General features: G+C 41.4%; 1 protein-coding gene across 1 annotated transcript in view; it reads right to left on the reverse strand.

The window, feature by feature from the left end:
* LOC116834876 (ABC-type organic anion transporter ABCA8-like) overlaps positions 1 to 27150 on the reverse strand; it is a 56303-nt gene that overhangs the window by 16639 nt on the left and 12514 nt on the right. Inside the window, exons 8-25 of the mRNA XM_032797275.2 lie at positions 25921 to 26106; positions 25345 to 25492; positions 24404 to 24578; positions 23927 to 23985; positions 23141 to 23251; positions 20932 to 21107; positions 14867 to 14986; positions 13268 to 13406; positions 12324 to 12414; positions 11277 to 11416; positions 10187 to 10306; positions 7744 to 7945; positions 5018 to 5187; positions 3730 to 3857; positions 2959 to 3096; positions 1731 to 1841; positions 1099 to 1272; positions 300 to 413 (exon numbers count right to left, since the gene is read on the reverse strand). Of these exons, the coding sequence (XP_032653166.1) occupies positions 300 to 413; positions 1099 to 1272; positions 1731 to 1841; positions 2959 to 3096; positions 3730 to 3857; positions 5018 to 5187; positions 7744 to 7945; positions 10187 to 10306; positions 11277 to 11416; positions 12324 to 12414; positions 13268 to 13406; positions 14867 to 14986; positions 20932 to 21107; positions 23141 to 23251; positions 23927 to 23985; positions 24404 to 24578; positions 25345 to 25492; positions 25921 to 26106 (2502 nt within the window). The remainder of the gene's footprint in view (positions 1 to 299; positions 414 to 1098; positions 1273 to 1730; positions 1842 to 2958; positions 3097 to 3729; positions 3858 to 5017; positions 5188 to 7743; positions 7946 to 10186; positions 10307 to 11276; positions 11417 to 12323; positions 12415 to 13267; positions 13407 to 14866; positions 14987 to 20931; positions 21108 to 23140; positions 23252 to 23926; positions 23986 to 24403; positions 24579 to 25344; positions 25493 to 25920; positions 26107 to 27150) is intronic.

Below are 27150 nucleotides of genomic sequence, written 5' to 3' on the forward strand. Positions count from 1 at the left end.
GGCCAGGCTAAACAAGCCAAGCTCTTTGAGTCTCCTTTCATAAGGCAGATTTTCCATTCCTCGGATCATCCTAGTAGCCCTCCTCTTAACCTCTGATTCCGAAATCCAAAGCGAGACCCAGGTCCAAATTTTGAAACTGGCACCTATCCTTATAACAAGCTGAACAAAAGTGGGGATTTCATCCCGGAATTATGTTCTCTGATTTTTTTCTGTTTGATCCATCTGTAATTGTAACTACGATAAAATCTGATCTTCAATGACACTATGACACCCCTCCCCCCAACCATTCATGTACTTACAAATATAAAGATAAAAGACCAAAGGTCACTGTAGCTTTTCCTTTTGCGAAAAGCAAAAGAGATCACGTAAGTGAGGACGACAATGGATGCTGCATAGCCAAGTATAGACACAACCTGAATGGAGAAAATCAGAATGAGCATCATGCCAACGCACACAATAAGTAACACAAAATTAGACAATAAAAATGGTATCATAGACATTTTTGATGGAACATTTGTGCTATCTAACCCTAACTAAAGTAAAATTGGAGCTGGGAAAGGATGCTACCTTAGTGAACACAGCTTCCTTGCAAACTGAAAACCCAATAACATGCTAAGACTGGACAGCTATTTATCCCTTCTGAACATGTATGTTGAAATTTGTCCTGAAAAAAAGTGGCAAACTTATGGTAATGTGCAGTGGAAAATCAGGCTTCTATAGCCAGGTGATGGGCACATTTCTCCCTCTATCTTTCTTGATACAGCACTGTGCTCCTGTACAACACCCTTGCTGTAATTCTAGGATTAAGATTCTCCAGAAAAAGACAGTCAATTTGACAACTGACAAAATGAGGTGGCACGGATTTCTTAGGGTGTTAAACCTCTCTCTAAGGTCAGCACTTGCCATGTCCATTAATGAAGATTTCAAGCCTCCCAAAGTTCAGAATAGAAAACAGGTGCACCGATACCAGGATGGTGAAGGACATGCAAGAACCTAGAGTATTTGGATAACATTTTTAAAAAGTCAGACTTCAATTTTTCCCAGTTATTTTATTGTTGAAGATGAATTTTCCACATAGTTTATTAACAGGAAATTTACCAAAGGTAAGGCTAATATTTCAGGAGTCAGACTATCTTCATAGCTAATTAAAAACATAATCCCAGTCATTGTGAAGAGAAGAACACAGCAGAGAGGAATGTCCACCAGAGCCTGGCCACACCAATATGCTGAAGGGAGCATGCCTGAAGTCCACAGCTGGGAGTGAGCTTTTATCTGGGAAAGGAAAGAGAAGACAGTCACTCAATTGTCAAATAGTTACACTGAATGAGATGGAATGGGAAATACATTTCAGAAAAATAGATATTAAAAAATAAAAATACTTGTTTAGAATTCTGTTACGGGAGGGGATATGAGTTTGGATAATTCAAATTATGGCCCTGATGCTGCAAACACTTCCTTAGCTTTGACTGCGTATGTAGTCTCACTGAAATCAGTCTTACAACTCACATGCTCACATGAAGTATGTGTATAAGTGTTTGTAGGATTAGAACTAATGGGAGAAGTCAGAGGAATAGCGCGTGCGCGTACACACACACACACACACAGTTTTTCCAGTTGGGAAACAACACTGACATGGTTGGATTTCTCCCTAGATCTTTACAAGATGTGAAAAAGCAATGATCTACTGTTAAAAACAAGAAACCCAGCCTACCCAAAGTATCCATTCTTACCTTGTAATCACCTATGCTGCTCATTGCAAAATGAGGTGCAAAACCAGAAGCTAAAATAGACATGAAAATAATGGAATGCCAAAGTAATCTCATTTCATGCTCAGATGACATCTAAAAAACAGTAAGCAAAAATGGCAACATGCTTTCATATAATGGCCATGGGTGCTTATGTAATGCCTATAAATAATAATAATAGAACAGATTTTAAATAATGTCAACATACAGCAGAAGAAACAAAAGCATCCTAGTGGCTTTACAAACATCTGGATTGAAATTGCATCTGCAGAGGCATCATGTCTATGCAACCTCAAAGACCCCCTTTCTGTAAGGCACTCACAGAGGTGACAGGCAATGCCACTTCTCTACAGACTGATCCTGCAATATTGCATTCAGTTCTGGAAGCCACAAGAGAGGGGGATGGACACAAATTGAAACAAATGCAGAGACGAATAAAAATGATTAGGGGACTGGAAGAACTCATCTCTTGGGAAATAATTACCCGCCCCCCCCGACCCTAGAATCCACACACCCTCCAGCAGAAATTTCCCAAGCACAGAGGCTAACGTACATAGAGATGGAATGGCCATTTATCTCTCCAGACTTGACAAATCATTAGAAAATGTACAGGTGGAAACAATTTGGCACTGGCTGTGGTAGAGATGGTAATGGCTTGACTTAAAGACTTGCCCCACACTGTCTGGATAACATAACCTAGCGGTTCTTTTCTAGCTCTAATTTCTATGAAACCGTAATGATATCACCACCTGTAAAACACAGGTTTGCATTTGTAAGGAATGAGATGTACAGTCTGGTTCCCCTCATCTCAAGGAATATATAACAGCACAGACTGAAAATTCAGCAAAAAGGCAAGATGATGACAAGAATGTCGGGAAGGGACTGATTGTATGCATGACTAGAGAATGAAAGAGTGAGTACCATTTAGTTTGGAAAAGAGAACAGGTAAAAGGGACCTCAAATTGTATAAAAAAGAGAATACGGGGACACGTAGTGGCAAGATTTTCAGACGTGACTGGTGGCTCTGAGTGCCTCCATTTTTGGGTGCTCACCTTGAGACCCTTTAAAGAAGCCTTATTTTCAGAGGGCGAGTGCTCAGCACTCTCTCAGAATCAGGCTTCTTCAAGGGTTCTCAAGTTGGGCATCCAAAAATTGAGGTTTCCAAAATAACAAATCACTTTTGAAAATCTTGGGCAGAATATCAAATACATACCATAGGGCGCATCCTAGTTGTGACTTGAATATGCTCAGTGGAATTTAAGTTTCTTAGTAATGCATTGCTAATGATGTTCATAAGCACTGGAAAACAATTGATTCTCTTGGCATGGCACATCATTGAAAATCTGAAATGCTGAAGAAATGAAAGATTAGTCAGTCTTCATGCTAAAAATTAGATTTTAGCTAGCTGAGGAAATTGGATTGAAAAAAGCAGAGGGTTAAATTTTTCCCTCAGTTTATTCCATCAGTGTAAGTGAGCATAGAATTTGGCCCAGATTTTACAGTTAAAAACTTCCATATCCCTAGTATTGTTGTATGTTGACCTTGCTCCATGAAACTTTCATGAAACCAGCTACATTTGCTAGCTTAAAACCCAAACAAGGATTTTTTAAATTTATTATTTTTCAAATTGCTCTTCTAACAAAATCCTCTTTAATCTATTTTTTGAGGCAGAGACCTTTTTCTTTGTACTATTGTAGAAAATATCATGTACATTCATGGTACCATATAAATTAGAGATGAGCATAAACCAACCCCTTGACCTGGATGTTGCCAAAGTTTGGATGTAAGCTCTAGATCTGGATTTCATTGCAGACACATTTCTGTATAATGAACCAAAGTAAAAACAAGTCTCCCAACTACAGGAAAGGCTAGATCTTCCTTGAATCCACTTCTAATAATATAAAAGAGAACCATAACATTTTCCATCAGTGGTTTTTGAGTTGTGAAGTTTTACAGAATGTCCTGTATACTTAGTTTCATTTACCTTGTCTACAAGTGATACTTTAATAGCCCCATTGTATTCTTGACCATCTGAGATGTTTTTCCCATTAGTTACTTCTAACATTATATCCTGACTTTTCACAGCATGGATGAAGTCCTCAATGTCTGAACCTAATAAATTAGAGAAAGCAGAACTTATATGGTTCTTTTATAGTAAAAGCACAAAAATGAAAAAATCAAAATGAAGATCCCATCCAAAGATCCTAGTCTGTGAGAAATTCTGTGTCCATATCTGAATTATGTAGCTTAGGACCATTCCTAATAAAATTCTAATGTCACTTTAATAAGGTCTACTGGAATAAATTGCCTAGGGAGGTTGTGGAATCTCCATCTCTGGAGATATTTAAGAGTAGGTTAGATAAATGTCTATCAGGGATGGTCTAGACAGTATTTGGTCCTGCCATGAGAGGAGGGGACTGGACTCGATGACCTCTCGAGGCCCCTTCCAGTCCTAGAATCTATGAATGAATCTAAGCTAAAAGTCTGAAGAGAAGCTCTTTGAAATTCTTCCATATCACTAGGCTTACACGTCTAATGTTTTTTCAAGTGATGGATTTCTGAAAGGGGGGCTTGGTCTGATCTTTTAATAGGAAGGTATTTCTTAGCAAAAACTACTTTGCTGCACAAAGTAATCAGGAAGTTCGCATGGTGAGAAATAAAGCTGGTAAAAAAAATCTCATTTCCTAGAGGAGGGAAATTCTGAGATTTCGAAATTTGCTTTTTGTCTCAAATCACAATGAAAACTTGAAATCTCAGAATATTATGAAATGAAATATTCTGAAACATTCATTGAACCATTAATCAGCAGAGTTGTTGCCCATCTTGTTTCTTTTGATATTAAAGTCAGTCTGCTCTCCACAGCTTACACTTGATGCAGGTTTCCAAGGTTTACTCTAGAACCATGAGGGTTAGAAACATCATTTAAAAAAAATATGGAGATGATTCATGCAGCAAGGTATGGATATTATGGCAAATGCAACAGCCATTTAATAGTGGATTACAAGTGATTCTGATTATAACACTTTACATTTTCAAAGCGGTGTGCAAACAATCAATGTTGTTCTGGTCTAAACTAATTAATAAAATGATCTTGTATGAATTATTCAGGAAACCACTATTAAGATGCTCTGGGATTTAGTGCTGGAATATACTTTGCAACTCGTACTGGTTTTGTCTGTTTCTTTAAATGAAAAAAAAAAAATCAACAGGACATTTACAATGTACTCTATTGTAGATTCCAACACTGACATTCTTAATTCCATTTTTCTCACCTGTATCATTGAGGACCAATAAGCTGGTGTGAGGGGTTCGGTAGTGCTGCTGTCCAGGTTGGAGAAAATACATCTGAGGTGAAACCTTCATTGTATGGGCAACAGTTCCTTCATCAATTATTATCTTGGAGATCAGGCAAGGCAGTATAAGAAGACCACACATCAGTAATCTAAAATGGAAGAGTAGGCGATGAGTTAAAATATACATCCATTTATTAATCCATGGTGCCAAGTTGGCTAGAAAATCAAAATAAGATGCTTATACTCTCTTATCACCATGTTTTTGTCATCATACCAACTGATTTTCACAAACCTGCAGGCTTCTTAGAGCTAAAAGTCTAGCCATGCAACTCAGGGATGTGGAAGGATCACAAACCTTTAAGACAGTGCCCGGTCTCTGCCTATCATTTCTTCAACCCAGAGGTATGTCTGGCAGGGAGAAGCTTCAGGCAACCAAGTGCTCTGATGAGCATACCATACATAAACCATGCTTGCAGGGACAGTGAGCAAAACCAGAGCAGAAGATGGGGAGAGGTGCCATGTGGAAGGATGGCAGGAGGTGTGGGGGGGAAGAGGCTGAGGATGGCATACAGGTAAGAATTTTGGACTGTGTCCAGAGACAAACGACAAAGCCCTGGGGAAAGAGCAGAGCTTTGAAAATTTCTATGGTGAGTGACAAGAAATTCTTCTGATATGGCTACCCCCCATTCTTACTGAACCATGTGGCTGCCTAGGCAGATTATAGAAAAACACAGCACCAGGTAGAGCGACTTCTAGCTGCCACTTTGGCGACCGGCAGCCAGGACCCCAGAAGCTTCTGCCCTTCACCCTGCTGGGGCCACCACCCTTCATAGACTTGGTATTAGACTCATTTCTCTCTATATTAGCTCTGTCATTTAAGAACCTGTTATCTACTTATGTTATCCCATTGGTGTTGCTTCTTTCCCTCAAACAATTATGAGAATAAATGGAGCTGTGGGGGAAACCAGAATGTCTGTTTCACAGGAAGTTCAGTCATTTCAAATTTTGTTTTCATTCCAAATGGGAGCAAAATGTTCAATTTTGAAATTTCCCACAAAACATTTTCAAAGTTGTTTTGGAGTAAATGTTTCCTTGTGATTTCCTTATTATTCATAATATAATATAAAGTCAACTTTCAAAACAAAAGGGCATTCTGAAAGAGAAAAGTAAAATGTTCCGTTCCAAAAATGTCAAAGTGGAGCATTTTGAAATGCTTTATTTTGGTGGGGGGTTTTGGCCCTGCAAAACAAAATTTCATACAATTTGACACGTGCCCATGGAAAGTTTCGATTCTGATGAAATGGCATTTTCCAATGGAAAAATGTTCAGCAGGAAAATTTTCAACCAGCTCTAACAATACAGTCTTAAGAACTGCGATTGTGTCAAAGGACAAACCAGCTTCAGCCTTAATAAAGAATTGTATTATCAAAGATGTGCTCAGGCCTCAAAGTTCAGATCCAGACACATATCTGGGGTTTGTTGATTTATGATTTTGGTTTGGCCCATTTCTAATTAAAATGATGTCTAAGTCAAATGGGCCAAACCACATGCACAGTCTCTCCTCTGCCTAGACTGGTGAATCTACTGTAGCAATTTTAAAACATGTGTGAGTCCAATAGGGCCACTCTGCATTTGGTCAGTTGGTGTCTGGGAGGGAAGCAGAGCTCCCATCTGCCCAGCATCAGGGAGACATAGTCTGGGGACCCAGGGCAAAGGCTCAGGAAGGGCTTTCACTTCCCTTTATTATCTTCCCAAAGACCACTTCCCTTCCTGCACCTGAGGTCCCTCTCTCTTAGGCATGGTTCCTCAGTAAAGTAAAGCAAGATGCAGAACAGTACAGGATCTGGGGTGACTTCCTTCTCCTGGTGAGATACACATGGTCTCTGAAACTTCTTGGAGGACTGGTTTAGCTGCCCTACTAAAACAACAAGAAAGTCTTTGTGTTTTGAACTCTCTCTCCCTTCAGGGGAAACTGAAAAAATTTTTAATAGGTTGAACATAGTTTCTAAAACTCTTCTTCCTGGAGGGTGGTATGAAAAACACACATGCCCCTAAACACAAATCTTTAAGCAAAGCTTTTCAAGCCAAAGTGAGATTACAGTGAAGTTTGCAGGGTTTACATGATTCTGCTTCTCTCACATATTCAAAGTACCCCCTTTCTGTTGGCTCAGACCTCTGTTAAGTTGCTTCCGGACAGCTAACAGGCCCAAGCTGTTTCCTAACTGTGCTGATTAATGCTCACATTCCTGGTATGGAGAAAGCTAGAGCTTTCTCACTCAGTAAGTAACCCTCTTGCTTCCTTGGGATCCAGATGGCTGGTACATTTTGATACAGTGACCTTACTACAATACCTGAGCACAAGGGAATCCAAGAAACAAGTCTCCAAATTACATTTCATTTGCAAAGCTGTAAGAAAGTCTCCTGCGGAATAGCAAAGCCACAGAAAATAACAGGCAGACAGAAACAATATTACAGCCAGGGGTATCGCTTCGTGAAGGTGCCATGAGCTGAAAAGTTGTTTCAGCTGCTTCTTATTATTTACGGTGAATTCGCTGTTTAATCCGCAAGTTGTTTTGAGTGCTGACAGACAAAATAAATACCAGTGAGAAACTTTTTCAGGTTTTTTTTTTTTTTTTTTTTGGTGGGTTCAGTCTGAGTTTGCTTTTGCTTTTCCTATATAGGATCAGTTACACTCTGACACTTACATGGACCTAATAGCTTGACTCTCATGCTTTAGCTTTAAGAAGCGAATTCTTGCCAGGGCACAGACTTGCTGTCTCCAGAGGGCTCTACCTCTTACAGTCACCTTTCCAGTGTCTGAGAGTGACAGGAGACTTTGCTTCAACTCATGGGGAGAGAAGGTGTCTCTTTCCTCTTCTGTCTGCTCCTCACTGAAAACACCATAATCTAGGAGCAAAGAAAATCGGCCAGTTAAAGCCTACTCCTTGTCATGGGGTGTTTGGAACACAGAAGTTCTTTTCTTTTAGCTTCGCTGAAGAGCAAAATGGAATCAATCCCAGATTACAAATAAACGGGGTAGGAGGGGAATGATTTATCAAACAAATTGACTTAATCTGCATCTCATTGCCATATATTACAAATTCAGTCACCATTGATTAACTGTGGGACAATATATGTGTAAGTCCAGTTGCTGGAAGACCTAAAAAACTCATTACTGACACCTGTTGATGCAATGGGAGATGAGTGACCCAGAGCTGCTTGAGAACTCCAGATGGACAGAGGCTCCACAGGGCAGAGAGTAACTGCGAGTGAGCCAGGGGAAATGACAGGGTGGGCTAGGCCTCATTTGCATTTCAGTTATGTGACATCAACAGACATTTTGGTTAAATTATGGCTCAGTTTTGCGATTGAGGACAATGAAGTGCTATTGACCCTGTAGTTCTCAGACTTTTGTGCTGGTGACCCCTTTCACATAGCAAACCTCTGAGTGCGACCCCCATTGTAAATTAAAAACAGTTGTTTATATATTTAACACCATTATAAATGCTGAAGGCAAAGCGGGGTTTAGGGTGGAGGCTGACAGCTCGCGACGCCCCCAATGTAATAACCTCATGACCCCCCAGAGGGGTCACGACCCCCAGTTTGAGAACCCCTGGGTTAGACAGACCTTTCCTCTGTTAAATCTACCTAGCAAAATGCAGCATTTAATGAAGTTTAGGCATATGGGGAAATGTCTGGTTTGACTACGCCACTTCTGTGGGTGCTAAGTGCATCAGCTCCCATGGATGCCAATGGGAGCTGAGGATGCTCAGCATCTCACAGGCAGTGTCAGCAGCAAGTTGCAGGATCAGATGTGTCATTTTCACTGCAAATTGCAAAAAATAAAGAGTGAAAATATTAAGTAGTTACATCAATTGTATGTAATGCAGCTCAGAATCAGTGGGACACCAAGATTTATAATCTGTATTTCCTCCATGGCCAATAGATTCATATTTCAATTTTTTACCATATTTAAATTCGATTTCTGTCTCAGGACCTTCTGACAAGGAGCTAGCTTTGTTTTACCTTGTAAAGAATCCTAATATATTCCCAACCATGGAAAACTCTGAGGGTATGTCTACACTGCAGTAACACAAGCAGCTGACTTGGGGCTGTAACATTGCAGGGTAGATGTTCACTGAAGCCAGGTCTCTGGAACCCTCCCCCGTCACAGGATGGGTCTCAAAGCCTAGGTTCCAATCCAAGCCCGAATGGCTGCACTGCAATTCTATAGCCCCGCAACCTGAGCCCTGCAAGCCCAAGTCAGCTGACAGAGAAGCTGCTGGTGTCTTATTGCAGTGTAGACATACCTTGAGGAACTAGAGTCAAGTCTTAAAGTCACTTTGGAACCAAAAATCCCTTCCCTATGGTAGCAACAGCACCTGTGCAGGGGATGTACTTCACTGTGCAAAACTCTGTTTTCAAATGTAAGCATTTAAGTTAAGGCACTCGATCCTGGATCTGAGTCTGGGGAGTAATTTCAGAAAAATTCTTTGGGGGGGCATAGTTGCATCCACATGTAGAACATTATATGCAATTATATTCTATCCTGCAAAGTTGTGGGAAGGGGAAAAAGTTGAGCATATCAACCTATGAAAATTCGAGGGGGTGGGGGAGGCAAACCAAAGTTTGGGAAAGGTGCTACTGCCCTCTATTTCAAATTATGCTCCTGATCTGAGTTCTTAAGTCAGAGTAGAACCCTAAATGGATATTTGGATACTATGTCTGGAAATGGCTACTCAACTTAGAGGCAGAAGTTTCAAGCTTTTAGTCCTACAGGACATACCAAACAATTACTAAGTTGCAGCGCTGATGAGCTTAATTTTTTTTGGCAAGTTTGGGAGTGCTCTGTTTAATTTGAGATCTGCCATCTAATTGGCAATGACCAGAATGAGATTCAGGATTCCAGGCAGTTATTATAGAAATATGAAAAGAACTGTTTCAAAAATCAGGAAAGATGCCTTCAGGATGCTTTCAGTGGAACAGAAAATATCATAAGGTTACTTATCTGGATTTATCTGATCCGTGATACTGGGACAAATCCCACTGCTCTTATTAGACAAAACTTCCATTCATTTCAATGAGAATTTTGCCTCTGTAAAAGACTGGGTAATCCTTTTCACTTTGGACAGTATTGGACTTTTTTACCTGCTTGATCAATTGCTGCTTCTTCTTCCAGCGTCAGGAACACATCAGCTAGGGTTGTCATGGAAATGCCGTAACTTAGAATCTCCTGGCACACATGAGTGTCTAGATCACAGAACAGTTCTAGAACACAAAAATATCTAACATATGCATTCTTATAGTTGCATATTTTTAAGCTTTAAGAACAGAGTGGCTGCTAAATACTTCGGGCCAAATATGGATTCACCTAGGCCTCCATCATGACTGGATTTAGGCAGTTAAACAGTTAAGTGACAGAAAACAGTTCTCCAGGCTGTTTTATGGAGAGTGCATATCCAAGCAACCTGATACAGATGCTCGTTGGGAAGGTGTGCACAATACAATAATTATAGTTTCAACTTGTACACCACCTTTCATCGTAGGTTCTCCAAGTCCTTCACAAACACATGCTCTAGTCCAGACAAGAATTATTTCGGGGAAGTTTTCCTGCTGTGTTATACAGGAAGTCAGACTACTAGATAATCACTGGGGTAGCCATGTTAGTCTGGATCTGTAAAAGCAGCAGAGAATTACGCAGCAGAGAATACCTGCGTCTGACGAAGTGGGTATTCACCCACGAAAGCTCACGCTCCAAAACGTCTGTTAGTCTATAAGGTGCCACAGGATTCTCTGCTGCTTTTATAGATAATCACTGAATGTCTTAGAATCTATGAATCTGTGTATTAAGCCTCACAGCTCCCTTGTGAGGGAGTTGTTATATCTTGACTCTGCAGATGTGGAAATGGAGGAACATAGCATGTAACTATGTCTTGCCAAAGGTGACAGAGGTGTCAGAAAACCAGATCTTCTGTATTTTATTCACACCACCACCCGTCTCCTCCAGCCCTTTCTGTTAATTTTCTTTTTCCTTAAAAAGATATGGTAAAACGGGGTTGCTGGGCTTAAGAGACAATTGGCATAAAATAATGAAGGCAAAACATTAACAGAAAAAAAAGAGTTCAGACAGCTTCACTTATGGATATTTTCTTCCAGGAGTCTTTTAGATTTGTTCTGAAACTTCTCTGTTACAATGACATCCTAAAGAGTCACTCTTAAATTACAAAGTGATAGTTACCAGGGAACTTATCCACATTTTCAAAGGGCAGCATGTAAATCAGTTCTTCATGACTCTGCCCAGATAATTTAGCATTGGGAATATGCTGCTGGATTAGAGATGTCATTTTTGCAGAATCACAAGAGTCATTGATGTGCAGGCTGGAAAGGAAAGAAAAAGGAAATATTTGTAACTGTGTTTCTTCTGTTCATCTTGGAACAATCCAACAAATCCAGAAATGTACAGCCAACCACTTAATAAGTTGTTGGAAAAAGTTAAGTCTTTTGAAGAAAGTTCAGAAATGAATTGTCCACTAGGACATGTATAACAAGATTTCTAATCACACATCTATTCGGCATTTGGAATGTTAGCTGTTTAAACTATCAAGGGTTCTGTTTCTCTCAAACAAACTGAGAAGTCCAGAGTTTTTGCCAGGCCCCATAATGCTAAATGACAGAGATTTATTAATAGTAAAACATTTCTTCTTGGAAGTCTCAAAGCTCCCTTTCATTCTGTGACCCATGCTGACTTCTCTGGGTAGCACTCCTTCACATGAGGGAGGGTTTGCAGAACCACCATTCCAAATCCTGAGGCCCTGATGCAACTCTTATGCAGGCAAAGTTCCCATTCAAGTTATTGAGAGTTTCCTTTAGTAACAATTCATATGAATAATGGAGCAAAAGCTGGAAAAAGGACAATACCAACCAACCTTATGTCCTCTGGTTATCTATATACTTTATTGTTAATCAATGCCAATTTTAGACATGAATGAATAAACTGTTTTGCACATTTATTTTTTATTTTTTAACTCATGTGTGAAAATATCTTTTTCTTTTCGTACCAGTCAGAGAACTGAAATTAACAGATGTTCAGTACTCAGACAGATAAAATATATAGCTGAGAAAGTTCATTAACATACAAATGACAGAACTAATACACATCAGTACTGTGTACATTAATTTGGACAACATAGAGATTATTATTCCCCTTCACTGTCCCCCCACCAGAAATATAGAACCAAAATGTACTCAAAATGGATCCCTTTAACACAAGCTCAGTATACTGCACCTTAAGTGATAACCGATTCCCCATTTTCTCTTCAGAAAGAGAGAAGAGCCAACACACTTTAACCTCCCATGGGAGATAAAAGCTTTCCGGTCTAAAAAAATAGAAACGAAATAATTTGTACCATAGAGCTAAAATGGGAGATTGTTTCCCACTAGAGAGAAAAAATGAGTGAGGGGAGACATAAGTGTCTATAAATAAGTGCTTGTAATATTTTTTACTGGACCAACTTCTGTTGGTGGAAGAGTCACATTTTCAAGCTTCTCAGAGCTTTCCTTTAGGCCTGTGAAAGGCCTGAGGAAGAGCTCTGTGAAGCATGAAAGCTTGTTATTTCCACCAACAGAAATTGGTCCAGTAAAAGATATTACCTCACTGACCTGGTCTGTCTCATAAATAAATGGATGTACTAAAGACAGCAGAGACTAACCTTCTCAACAGTTAGGACAGAACAAGTCATGACATTGAGAGCAGGGCAGGAACTGGCTTTTCCATTTCATGGGAAATTCTTAGATTTTGAAATTTTTTGTTCCAAAATGGAATGAAAAGAAAAACCAAAATGCAATTCTGGAAAAAAAAAATTAGTGTAAACTGAAACATTTTATTTGGATAACATCAAAATGTTTCATTCCAATATTTACTTTTTACATTTTATATTACATAATGTAAAATTTTTAAATATTGAAATGAAAAATCCTTTCGAACTGGAAAATTGAAATGTTCCATTCCAAAAAGGTCATTATCAGAATGCTCTATTCCATATTTTTTTCCTAAATGAAATTTTGTCAAAGCGGACACACTTCTGCAACGCATTTTCCTTTTGGCCAATTGGCATTTGCTGACAGAACAATGTTCCACAGGAAAATTTTTGGCCCGGAAAATGATATCCGTGTTACTGTCATCATCATCACCATCATTATCTCTCGGGTAATGAGAAATCCAGTGCTCACCAGCAATAATATCAGCCTCATCCGTTAACTGGGTACTGAACAGGGTTACTCTGTTAGCTTTATGCTCCTTCAGTAGGCTCCATACATGGTATCTGGAACTGATATCCAATCCAGCAGTTGGCTCATCTAATATCAAAACCTGCCAGGAGGAAAAAATACAACATTCCATTCCAGCCACATGAAAGACTCTGTGACCGGGACACAGATTCTGACGTTTAGGATTGAACATTTAGCGGAGTGTTCAGGCTTTTAATGGGACTGAAGCATCTAAATCCAACACTTCCTGCAGAAAACATTATATTCAAATAAGGAAAGAGAATTAAATCGATAGATACAGCTCTATTAATACAGATGCTAAGTGTGCTCATCTAGGGTGACCGGACAGCAAATTGAAAAATTGGGACAGAGGGTGTGTGGGTGAAGGAGGGAGGAGGTAATAGGAGCCTATATAAGAAAAAGACTCCAAAATTGGGTCTGTCCCTATAAAATCGGGACATCTGGTCACCCTACTCTCATCTCCCATTGGGTGCGTTCTTGCCTGGGTAAGCAAGAGATCCTGGCCCATGCAATCAAGGTTCCCTCTGCAGGGCCTCGACATGAAATTGCCACCAGTATCTCTGGACCAGAAGAGGCAGCATGCATACCTTAATACCCATGACTGATCCCCTAGATTCGACTGAGGATCTGAACCCCACAACACGGCACTGGTGCGGGGTTCAGCTTGTACTGTTCATTGTCACCCTGCACTGAAACTGAAATTGCATTTGATGTCAGAGCCACAGCTACAGTGAGATTCACGGAGAAAGGCTTAACAAGCCTGACTTGTTCCTGAATGCTGTCCTACACTGCATGTATATAGGCTTGGCTAGCACAACGGGCTAGGCCAGGGCAAAGATGACTCTCAGTCACCTATGGCGTAGCACCCTCTGGAGAGACCAGAAGCCTCACTAATCTGTATGGGGCTGGGAAAGGGCAGTCACTCCCTGGGAAGAGGAAGGAGCATTTGGAGCTAGTACCCAAAGCAAGGAGGGGTAGGAAGCAGCCCAGGGAAGGAGTAGTGAGGACTGAGAGAAGAAAGCCCTGAACTGCTGGGTTGAGGGTCCCTGGACTGGAAGCCCGAGTAAAGGACAGGCCCAGGTTCCCCTCCCAGCCACTGAGGGTGTGGCATAGACCGGCGGTGCAGTGAATGTGAAGACTGTCTGGGTCACTGTGGGAGTGACAGAGAGTTGAAGGACTGTACCCCAAGAGGGAGGAACGTTCAGTAACCTAGCTGGAGGGCTGAGTCACAAAGAGGGTGCTGCAGGGTTCTGGGAATGAGAGAGGAGCTTCAGAGACAGTGTGACAGCATGCAAAGGGGTGGTGACCTCAAGAGCTAATCCCCGGAGCTACCAAGAGGTGGCACCAGACTAGCGGTGAGTGGTGCAACCCATGGCAGGCACACAGACAGTGATGGCTTGTGACCAGGTTCCAACAGATAATAAACAGCATAATGAAAAGCACAGTTCTTCAAAGTAAATCAGCAGCTTCTGGTGACTTTCACCAGCCTGTCTGCCTTCTTCTCAGCAGGGTGTCCTACCAACAGGTGGATGTTAATATTACCTGCGGGTCTCCTAAAATGGCAATTCCAAGTGTCAGCTTTCTTTTCTCGCCACCGCTTAAGCTGATAGCTTGACAGTCCTGGATGTCTTTTATTTTCAACATAGTCAAAACTTTTTGGACCTAGGGAACAGAGAAAATCCTGGTTTCAAGCTAGTCATTTAAGATTTTTCTCAGAGCTCTTTGTTGTCTCCCAAACAGCACATTGGACACAGCAGCAGCACAGGAACTGGTTACAAAAAATTACTGAGTGTCAGTAATTGACTATGAAACCAATGTTACACCCCAAAACACTTGCTGAGCTCCATGAAGTCATTCTGGGATACAATTTCCAGTGTGGCCAATTCTTGAGATTGTATTGCAGGTCTCACAATATGTGGTATTTGTCTTAAAGCCCCAGCTGGTGAAATCAAATTATTTCATGAGAATCTCAGCTTCCTTTCCCCCACCCCAAAAGTAAAGCAAAATTAAAGAACCCAATATTTATTATTATTTAAAAAATCTGATGACTTTTAAGCCAATCTCATCAGTTTGGGTGTGGGTAGGGTCTGACATGTTTTTGAAGACTTGAAGCTGGCAGTACTGGGTATAATCACTAAATAACGGCACATCCAGAAGTGGAATCTTAGGGAACTTTGTAAGAAAATCACCATTCCTATGTGAAAAGACACAGGACAGTGTAGAGTCATTCTGTGTCCCCTGGGTAGCCCCCTGCCATTGGAGCCCTGCTGAGCCTGACATTGGTTTGTTTTTTTGGGGGGGGGGGAGGAGGGGTTGGGCAGTGGGTTCAGTGGCAGCAGGGGTTTCATAGTCCCAGCTGGAAATGCCTCCCTGCACTGCAGCAACCATGGTGAGCTGAACTAAGCTCAGCTCAGTACATTTAAAAGGGGCTGGGGAACTCCCATGGGAGGCAGAGTGAGGGGTCTGCTGACAAGTGACCATGACTGAGGGCTCTGAGACATAAAAGTGGCCTTGTCTACAACGTTAGTTTGGATTTTTATTGTCGGTTTGAAGTTTACACATGGCTGAGCAGCAGGAATGGAACAGGGCCAAGAACTCTGGTGGCTGGTGTTACTTTGGTTTAAATATAACTTTGTGAATAAAAGTTTTATGTTCATTATCTTCATAAATGAGGGGTTTCCCAGGTGTCTGTTTTGGGACTGGCTCTGTTCAATATCTTCATCAATGACTTAGATATTGGAATAGAAGGATGGTTATTAAGTTTGCAGATGATACCAAACTGGGAGGGATTGCAACTGCTTTGGAGGATAGGGTCATAATTCAAAATGATTTGGAAAAATTGGAGGAATGGTCTGAGGTAAACAGGATGAAGTTTAATACAGACAAATGCAAAGTGCTCCACTTAGGAAGGAACAATCAGTTTCACACATACAGAATGGGAAGAGACTGTCTAGGAAGGAGTATGGCAGAAAGAGATCTAGGGGTCATAGTGGACCACAAGCTAAATATGAGTCAACAGTGTGATACTGTTGCAAAAAAAGCAAACGTGATTCTGGGATGCATTAACAGGTGTGTTGTAAACAAGACACGAGAAGTCATTCTTCCGCTCTACTCTGCGCTGGTTAGGCCTCAACTGGAGTATTGTGTCCAGTTCTGGGCACTGCATTTCAAGAAAGATGTGGAGAAATTGGAGAGGGTCCAGAGAAGAGCAACAAGAATGATTAAAGGTCTTGAGAACATGACCTATGAAGGAAGGCTGAAAGAATTGGGTTTGTATAGTTTGGAAAAGAGAAGCCTGAGAGGGGGACATGATAGCACTTTTCAGGTATCTAAAAGGGTGTCATAAGGAGGAGGGAGAAGACTTGTTCACCTTAGCCTCTAAGGATAGAACAAGAAGCAACGGGCTTAAATTGCAGCAAGGGAGGTTAAGGTTGGACATTAGGAAAAAGTTCCTAACTGTCACGGTGGTTAAAGACTGGAATAAATTGTCTAGTGAGGTTGTGGAATCTCAATCTCTGGAGATATTTAAGAGCAGGTTAGATAAATGTCTATCAGGGATGGTCTAGACAGTATTTGGTCCTGCCATGAGGGCAGGGGACTGGAATCGATGATCTCTCAAGGTCCCTTCCAGCCCCAGAGTCTATGAATGAATAAATGATGTGGATAATGGCATGGAGAGAACACTTATAAAGTTTGCAGCTGATACCAAGCTGAGACGGGTTGCAAGTGCTTTGAAGAGCAGGATTAGAATTCCAAATGATTTTGACAAACTGGAAATATGGCTGTGGAATCTCTCTCACTGGAGTTTTTTAAGAACAGGCTAGGCAAACACTTGTCCGCCATGGTCTAGAACAGGGGCTCTCAAACTGGGGGTCGGGACCTCTAAGAGGGTCATGAGGTTATTACATGCGGGGTTGCGAGCTGTCAACCTCCACCCCAAACCCCGCTTTGCCTTCAGCATTTATAATGGTGTTAAATATATAAAAAAGTGTTTTTAATTTATAAAGGGGGTTGCACTCAGAGACTCACTATGTGAAAGGGGTCCTCAGTAATGATTCTGTGCTTAGCAGGGACTTTTTGTGAACAACCTCACCAGCTGCTCAATCCCTGGCCCTACCTAATGCATGGATTCTTGCCTTACTCAGGGACCTGAATGTGGTTCCTGCTAAAGGCATGTTAACTGTAGGGTAGCATGTTCTAGTGTAGAGGCCATGTGGATCTGTAGTATGATGAGTGGAACTGGAGAAAGGAGGTCAGGTTTTAAGAGGAACCTAGTTTGGTAGGACACGAAGGACTCTGCAAAGTGCCACGCCAGGTGTTGTTAATGATACAGGGTCCTTGGTTAGAGTAAAAGGCTGGGAGACCTGGATTCTTCTATTCCTGGTTCTGCTATTGGTTTTCACAGGGCAACTCACAGCTCACTTCTCAGTTTCTTCAACTGCAAAATTGCTGGGTTTGGTAATACTCACTAAGCTCTGTAAAGTACTCACATGAAAGTGCTATAGAAATGCAGATTCATTATTATTGTTAATCTTTCTCAGGGCCATGAAACAACTAATTAATGACAAACTGAACAAGTGTGGCTATCGGAAACTTCCACAACCATTGAGGAATTTGTAGCTTGAGATTGTTTCAATTCGCGAACATGACACATGTTCATGTAACTCTCAATGCAATGTTTTCATTTGGTCTTATTTTACAAGCAGATACACAGCAACAACAAAGATTTATTTTAGAAACAAAACCAGTTACATAGAACACAGAAAACCCCCTCTGAAACTCATTGTAGAATTATCCTGGGGTTTAAATTTGCTGTGGGAAGTTCATGGACACATGAACAAAATGTTCAATGATTTCACTAACTAGTTTCCTGCTGGCTATTGTAGCTAAACCAAATATGCAAACAGTTACTGTTTGTTTACTGCTGAAAGCCAAACAATATAGTTTGAATCTTTGGACTCTGTGTGCCTGGCCAATGGCTGTAACAGAGTCAATAGAAAAGGGAACATCTGGTAGTGGAGTGATCAGTTTCAGAGCTGTTTCATAAGCTGGAAGTATGTGGATTGCACAATGAGAGAAATGTGGATTTCCAGGTCCCCCCCACATTCTCAAATAATCACCCAATTGTCTCTAAGATATGGGTGGTACAGATATTTGCTCTGAATGCCTAACCAACTTCCCTGCAACAATCATCTTTGATTTTGATCCATGAAAGCAGAATGTAAAAGACCCCCTGCTGGAAGACCTAAAACATAATGGCTGGATGGTGTTAGACATTTGTCCCTCACAGGCGTCACCATAAAGCACCAGACTTGGCTCAGCAGGGGATAGGGCACCCGAAAATTTGGGGCACCCTGGGATCTTAGTGTCCACCTCCCACCTCTTCCTATCCCTGTTCTGACCCTTCCTGCAGGCTCCCACCACAGCTGGGTGGGGATCTAGTACTTAAAAGTGAAAAAGCCTCCAGCCTGTCAGACCTCTTAGCACAACATTGAAACTGTTAAAGAGCCATTCAAGGGGTAATGAAGCCATTTAACAGGCATTTGCCAACCCCAGGTATATACCATCAGTTTCAGGATTTACTGACAAAAACAGTTGTGCATGACTGCAATATTACTCAGAACACGTTAGTCTACAGGACCGTAGTTTAAAATTTGCTTTAAGAATATTTCATTAGTGTGTTGCTGAAGATTATAAAATCATATCTCTAAAAATCCTTTCATAGATTTTTAGATGCACAATCTGAGTATTCATCTTTAGCCTTAAATGCTTGGATCTCCAGACATAAGGTTTTTTAAATAAATTCTTCAGAGATCCCCCTGATCTAAAATACACATGTGAGCCTGGACTGCCGTTGGGCATAGGGGTCCAAGTTTAATAATACTGCCTAGTGCCCCATAAATCCTAAGGTTCAGGAAAGAATGTAATGGAGGTGCATAACGCATTTGGTAGCCTCCATGCTCTCCAGATAACATGCAAACTAACCTAATAGAACTTTCCAGGATATGTCTACGCTGCAAAGGAAACCTCACAGCACCAAGTCGTAGATCCTGGGTCAACTGGCTCAGGCACGCAGTGTTTAGGCTGCAGGGCTCAAAATAGCAGTGTAGATGTTTCTGCTAAGGCTGGAGCCTGGGCTCCAAGATCCTCCTCCCTCATTGGGCCTCGCAGCCTGGGCTCCAACCCAAAATGGGAACATTCACACTGCTCTTTTTACCCCTGCAGCCCGAGCCCTGCAAGGCCAAATCAACTGAGCTGGGCTTTGAGGCTTGGCACCCCGGGTTTTTCTTTGAAGTGTAGACATACCCCATGTGTCTTTTGGTCCTTGAGAATAACCCTACCTTTACAAGAGATGTACTCCTGCCTTGAAAAAAAAGGCATTTTATCCCCACAATAGAAATAAAAGAGAACATTTGAAAGGTCACACTAATAAATTACTTTAATTAACAACGGGAAGGATGTAATATGGTGATTCATATCTTCTCAGTCAGGGGTGCCAGTACCAGGTGGGCAGGGCCCTCCTACTTTTTAACATGGGCGTAGTTTGGGAGGCAGGGGGCTGTGTTGCCCCCACCATCTCCAAACTGCAAGCCTCAGGTTGTATGGAGCAGCACCGGCAGGGGCTGTGCTTCGTAGAGTGGGAGCTGATGAGGTGACCAGCTCCTCCAAAGTGAAGTACAGCCCCTGTCCATCGTGTCAGACTCATTCCAGTGAGGGGGCTGAGGTGGGCCTTAGTCCCCCCATCAGCATGTGGCCCAGCCCCTTTCTGTGGTCCTGCCCTTGCTTCTCCTCTGGGTTAGGGTAAGACCTGCCCAGGGAGCTCAGGACCCTCCACTTGCCCTGGGTGGTGTGCCCCAGGGGGTGTGGATGTGGACCAGAGACTACCCTCAGGCACCCTAGCCACCTGTCCACAGCAGGTGGAGGGTCTGGGATGCCTCACAGCAGCCTCTGCTCCCTTAGTAGCTCTTACCACTGCTTGGCTCTGGCTTCCAGCCAGGCCAGGGGATAGGACCACAGGGGGAAGAGGAGGAGCAGGAGATGGGGCCATGCAGAGAGGCAAGGCCTAGAGTTCCCCCTCCCTGCTGCTCCTACCAGGCTTCCAGGACTCCTGCTCAGAGTTTCAGATCCTTTTGGATAAATGTACAAACCTGGCGTCTGACCTTGTGCTGACAGCCCTGGGGAGATAGGATGGACGAGTAGATACGGCACTGGACTAGAAGTGCCACCACCTACTATGTAAACTTAGGCAAGTCACTTCACCTCACTGTGTCCCCTCCCAACTTGTCTCCGTCTTGTCTATTTAGATGTAAGCTCTTTGGGACAAGGTCAGGATTGTCTCTTTCAATAGCACAGTGGGACACTGATCTCACTTACAGGATCACTTACAGGTTCAAATGCAAACAAATAATAATTTGCTAGAACAAATGGAGTGTGTGTGTACTGTGCCATGCTATTTGTATGTGTAAATGGGGTCATTTGGATACTTCTATAAGTGTCCTTATAAAATGGTGCATACAAAGTTAGAGACCAGTGTGAAAATTTGGCCCTTTAAGTCTAGTCAAAGGCCGGGTTTCTCACCGGTCATCTTCCATATGAAACATACTTACCTCTTGTTCAACCTCTTTTAGCCGAATCCCTTTGATTTTAGCAAAAATCCTTAGATTTTCTTTCACTGTTAAAACTTCAAACTGAATGTTAAATTGTGGGCAAACTCCAATTATTTTCCTAATTTCTTCCAAGTCCTCCATTTCAGTCACTTTGTATTTATATATCATGGCAGAGCCTGCAAAGGTAAACACGAGGAACAGAAAGCATAACATGCTGTTAGAATGCATGGTATGTCAGACATTGATAATGAAATCTGAGCAAAAGTATCTATCCTTATAACCTGGATGAAAGAAAACTGGATATTTCCAATGAGTTGCTTCCACAGTAGATGTAACTCACTAGTATGTATCCCACAAAAGCAATAACCCAATTTACCAGATGAAATTTTCTTACATGATCTTGTTTTAAGAAAATAAATAAATCGATTAAAATGTTACCAACAGAAGAAATCATTTGCCAGGTATTTTGTACAGTATGCCAGATTTGCAGACAGTGCAAATATTTTTCTTTCTTTTGATAATGTAAGGCTGTGCAAAAATAAAAGGAAAAATATACATACATGCAAATGCTAACCAAATGTTTTCAAACTTCAGGAAATAGATGAAATTTTGGGAGAAAGTTTTGGTCGACTTTTATTTTATTCTAACCAATTTACCCATTCCCTGTTCTTCATCTGCTTGAAATAAGGGGAGTCTCTGGGACGGGAGGAGAGGAAATTGGGCTTAGTACATGATATAGAAGCTTTTGTACTTGGAGAAGATAGAGGAGGACAAGTTTGCAGGGTGTGGAAACATAAGAATGCAAGACCGGTCCATACTGGGTCAGACCAAAGGTCCATCTAGCCGAGTATCCTGTCTTCCGACAGCGCCGAATGCCAGCTGCCCCAGAGGGAATGAGAAAAACAGGGATCATTAAGAGATCCATCCCGTCACCCATTCCCAGCTTCTGGCAAACTGAGGGTAGGGACACCAGCCCTGCCCATCCTGGCTAGTAGCCACTGATGGACCTATCCTCCATGAATTTATCTAGTTCTTTTTTTAACCCTTCACAACATCCCCTGGCAAACAGTTCCACAGGTTGACTGTATATTGTGTGAAGAAATGCTTCCTTTTGTTTCTTTTAAACCTGCTGTCTATTAATTTCATTTGGTGACACCTAGTTCTTACGTTATGAGAAGGAGTAAATAACGCTTCCTTATTTACTTTCTCCACATCAGTCATGATTTTATAGGTCCCAATTCCAACCCCTAGGGGACACCACTATTTACTTCTCTCCATTCTGAAAACTGAACATTTATTCCTACCCTTTGTTTCCTATCTTTTAACCAGTTGTTACCAATCCATGAGAGGACCTTCCCTCTTATCCCATAACAGCTTACTTTGGTGACATACCTTGTGAAAGGCTTTCTAAAAATCTAAGTATACTATATCCACTGGATCCCGCTTGTCCACATGCTTCTTGACCCCCTCTCAAAGAATTCTAGTAGATTGGTGAGGCATGATTTCCCTTTACAGAACCATGTTGACTCTTCCTCAACAAATTATGTTCATCTATGTGTTTGACAATTGTGTTCATTACTATAGTTTCATTCAGTTTGCCTGGTACTGAAGTCAGACTTACCAGCCTGTAGTTGTCGGGATCACCTTTGATCCCTTTTTAAAACTTGACATCACATTAGCTATCCTTCAGTCATTTGGTATGCTGATTTTAATGATAGGTTACAGACTACAGTTAGTAGTTCTGCAATTTCAGATTTGAGTTCCTTCAGAACTCTTGGGTGAATACCATCTTGTCCTGGTGACGTATTATTGTTTAGTTTATCAATTTGTTCCAAAACCACCCCTAATGACACCTCAGTCTGGGACATCACACCCCCTTCCGTGCTATGAATATGTAGGAGTATAGGAATTGTCCTACCATATTAGATCAGTGGTCTATCTACTGTAATGTTCAATCTTTGACAATAGCCAGTATCAGATGCTTCAGAGGAAGGTTCAAGGAGCTCCTTAGTGAAGTGACATGCATTTCCAGCTCATTGACAGCACATGGGTATTCCCATCTACTCATAATCACACATATCTATTGTACCTTTCCACATGTGACCATAAACTGTTCATTCCTTCCGAGAGCCAGAAGGTGTGTGTAGGTGGAGAAAAAAAAATCACACATTGATAACCTTACCTTCAGCTTGACATTAGATAATTTTACCTTCTGAAGGTGGACAAAGTCCACTCAGGATGTTCAGTAGCGTACTTTTCCCAGCTCCACTGTGACCAAGTAATGCAGTGATCTGGCCTTCATAGACATTAAGCAACAAACCTGATATAAAAAAAATGGTATTGGTGAAAAGGTAAAGCAAAGAAAGTTTAAACCAGAGAAGGGCTATGAATTAGGATTAAAAATCCCCCAAGCTTCAGGTACTACAGATAACTGGGTAATTGATCTAGCTAATATTACCACACAAGACATCGGCAAAGTTGCTTAAGCTGAAGCATGCCTAATGTAAATAGGAGTGAGCTGCTCGGGGATTTCTGCATGAGGGGTCTTGATTTGGAAACTTCCCCACCTTGGCATGCCAGAGCTAGGATTTGTTAACCTTTTCCATTATGCTGGAGAGCCCACCGGTTTTTTTCACCCTTCTAAAGAGAGCTAGGGGGTTTGGGGATGTTGACGGGCTTCCTGTATATTATATGGAGGGTTCAGATTTGTGGGACACGTGCCCAGCAAATGAAATGGGCTAAATAGTACCCACAACAAACTGGGTACCTGGGCCCCAAAAATTCCTTTTTCACACATAATCATTAATAGCTATCAAAATCCTGGTTGAATCTCATTTTTGTATTTATAAATAGTGTCCATCACCTTGGTATCTAGGTGCCTCATAGGGACTAAAAATACCCATGGGATGGCATGGGATTAATGGACACATGGGTAGCTTGGTGCTTGAATAAAATACCCACAGGTACCTTCATTTTCAGAGGCTTCCCTCCTTACCTCTTAAAGCATTCACTATCTTGTCCTTCCCTTTATACGTTTTTTTAACATTGTTGATACTGAAAAGAAAGCAGATAGGTTTGAATTAACATTGGAATTGAAACGCTAGGCTCTTCCTAAAACTCTGCTCCCAGGTTGGACTAATGGTAGGTACTGAAGAGGGTTCCTGTAGGGGGAGGGATAGCTCAGTGGTTTGAGCATTGATCTGCTAAACCCACAGTTGTGAGTTCAATCCTTGAGGGGGCCATTTAAGGAACTGGGGTAAAAATCTGTCTGAGGATTGGTCCTGAGGTCCCTTCCAACCCTGATAGTCTATGATTCTTCTACTTCTCAGCACAGACCTCCTGGAGAATCAGGTCCAGGTTACTTCATGGGGAAGATTAAACAGAAATCCAAGTCTTTACATTTCTCTAGTGATTGGACTCATATAAGCCTTAACACGATAGAAACCAAACACACACGCTTTAGTGCCCATACCTGATGGCTTCTTTCCCACGAAATTCTGGAGGCACTTGCTCAACTTGATCATTAAAGACCTGGTCACTGTATTCTTCATAGTCTAGGATATCATTGTTGACACAATTTTTTCTTTTTTTAAACCAATAAGATGGCTTCAGGAAGAACAAACGAGAATGGTGCATCCCATACTTATCTATTTATTAAACCAAATAAAATGGAACATTTTATTCAGTGAAATATTGTGATAAAGCTTCTGCGGGGACTAGGCGGGGGGTGGGGGAAAGCACATTTTCTAAGGTACCAATGGCAGTTTTGTATCACTGAACTCAAAGGAGAATTAGGCACCAAACTTTCATTTGTGCCATCACCATAGCAAATGGTACCCATTCTAGCAATGTCAGCAAGTCAGGAGGCCAGAGATAGAGATGGAACATGGAATGAATAATCTGTCTTCCCTACAGGTAGCCCTTCTGGAATATTATCAAAGCGCTTTGGCAAGGCAAGGAAGGGGATCTTGCATTAACACTGCCATGCCGTGTTAGTTTTGTGGGAGAGGACTTTGTCCTGAGATCTGTCATTCTGCCATATGTTAAATATGCTTAGAAAACAGTAAATAAATCAATCTGAGTTTGAGCAGAATGGGAACATAGATGCTGGATATAATAACTACACCTAAGTGTTATATAGCAGTTTCAATCAATAGATCGCTAAGCAATTTACAAAAGAGGCAAGTACAATTATCCTCATTTTACAGATGGGAGGCACAGATATGTACATGACTTGCCCCAGGTCACCTAGCCAGCCAAAGGCTGGGATGGAAACAGAACCCAAGTATCTCTCTGATTTCCAGTCCAGTAGGCCACAATACAGTCAAACCATGTTATTTACAGAAGATAACTCAAGAGAAGGGGAAAGCAATGAAACCATTTAAATTAAATTGCAATCAGACTCATACTTACCAGGCAAAACTTTGTCAAAGTAGATGGCTAGCATCAAATAGAGAAGAGCATCAAAAACCAACAGGAAAAAAAATGCCAACATTGGGAAGGAGTCTTCCAAAAAGTCAGAAAATTCCACCCCTTTCATAGCATCTTCTAAATGTAGAATCTGAAATAATGCAGTCATTTACAGGGGAAAGAATACGAGTGGACGGTAGAGCAGTTGGCTATGTGGAGGAAGCCCGTGGGGAAGTACAATAAGGGGTTGCTTAATTGTGTGGGTTGAATGGAATAGAGAGGATAAGGGCAAATAAGGATAAGAACCAAAGGGCAGGCACAATTAAATTATTCAGGGCCATGAAGGCCAGAAGATGTTGAAATTTTACGTGGCAGGTGAGGTGAAGCCAATGAGCTTGAGGTTCTGTTACTGGATTTGAAGGACTCAAACCCTTTCATCAGGAAAATGAGTGTCATCATCAACTTTCCTTCACTGACTGCATTTCTGAAGAGTCAATGAACCCAAAAGTCTTAACAGATAAAATTTTCATCCTTTCCTAAATGACTGATGCATGAGGAGGAAATGATTCTGTATCATACCTGCACAAATCCAGCTGTGAAAGCAAAAGGACTGAAGAGACTTAAAACCCATATCAAAGGTTCAGGAACATGGTTATACAACACCGCAAGGCCCAGACTTCCAAAGGACAGGGTGAAGAGGAACCCAACTATGCCAGTGAGCTTAGGTTTCTTCAACAAAGAACTTAGTAAGAAAGCAAGTGACATCTGAAAGAGACCAAGGGTTTGTTAGCAACAGCTTCTCAGAGAATCACAATATTGTCGTACAGCACTACAGTTGTAAGACTGCTGGTGTTTCATTACTCCTATAACCCCTCGTGATGAAGTGCTTAGAAGGATGGGCCAACGTAAAAGAGAGTTATTTAGACTAATGATGTTTTACATCCAGGAGAACTTTACTGAACAACTGTAGGAAAAGCTACAATGATGAGGTAACAACCAGCTCCGGGCGATGTTTTAAAGGCCTTATCTTATGTCAGGGTTACCCTGACTCTGAAAGCTTCCGAATTTGGAAGTATCCTGCCCTGTTCATTAATTGACCAGTATTTTTAGTCTGAAGAACCAATGAACTTTTTCAGGTGCAAACCACCAGTGATAGAAATGACTGAACCAACACTTGTTTTAAGGTGATAGGCTGGCTGCCTTCTCTAAAGCAGAGCTTTAATGATCTTGGTCATCAGTTGGCCCAGATATCCTTCAATGACTTGATAGCTTGAGTCTATCTAACATACAAAGGCCAAACCATGCCTCACAGCTTCCAGACATTACACTTGAATTAGCATGTGTGTATAGGTCTGAACTTGACTCAAGACCTTTAAAACACTTTTTGTTTAACTGGATCATAAAAATAAACCTAAAATCCAAGAGACCACAGCAAAGAAGTTAATACTGCAGTACAGAATTCTCCTTAGCATTACCTAGTGTAGGTAAATTAAGTCTATTTGAGTGAAGAGATCCCAAACCAGGGTCTCTCAATCATTCTCTGGACTGCAGAAGTAAATTCCTATCTGCTTTGGTCTTGGCTAAGCTTGCACTGAATGGTATGAGGAATGTAACCTGCAGTTGAAAATGAATTGAGAAAACGAACTGAGCCCAGCAAGTTTTGTCCCGGAGTGAACTGAAAATATGACTCTATTTAGGATCTGTATGAAGGCTGTTTGAATTCTCCAGGTCAATAATACACTTCTCTTCCCCGCAGTTCAAGAAGTTTCATTTGTGGCAATACCAAGGATCCTTAAATCCAGACTTATT

This window comes from Chelonoidis abingdonii, chromosome 13 (assembly GCF_003597395.2).
Source record: "Chelonoidis abingdonii isolate Lonesome George chromosome 13, CheloAbing_2.0, whole genome shotgun sequence".
NCBI lineage: Eukaryota > Metazoa > Chordata > Testudines > Testudinidae > Chelonoidis > Chelonoidis abingdonii.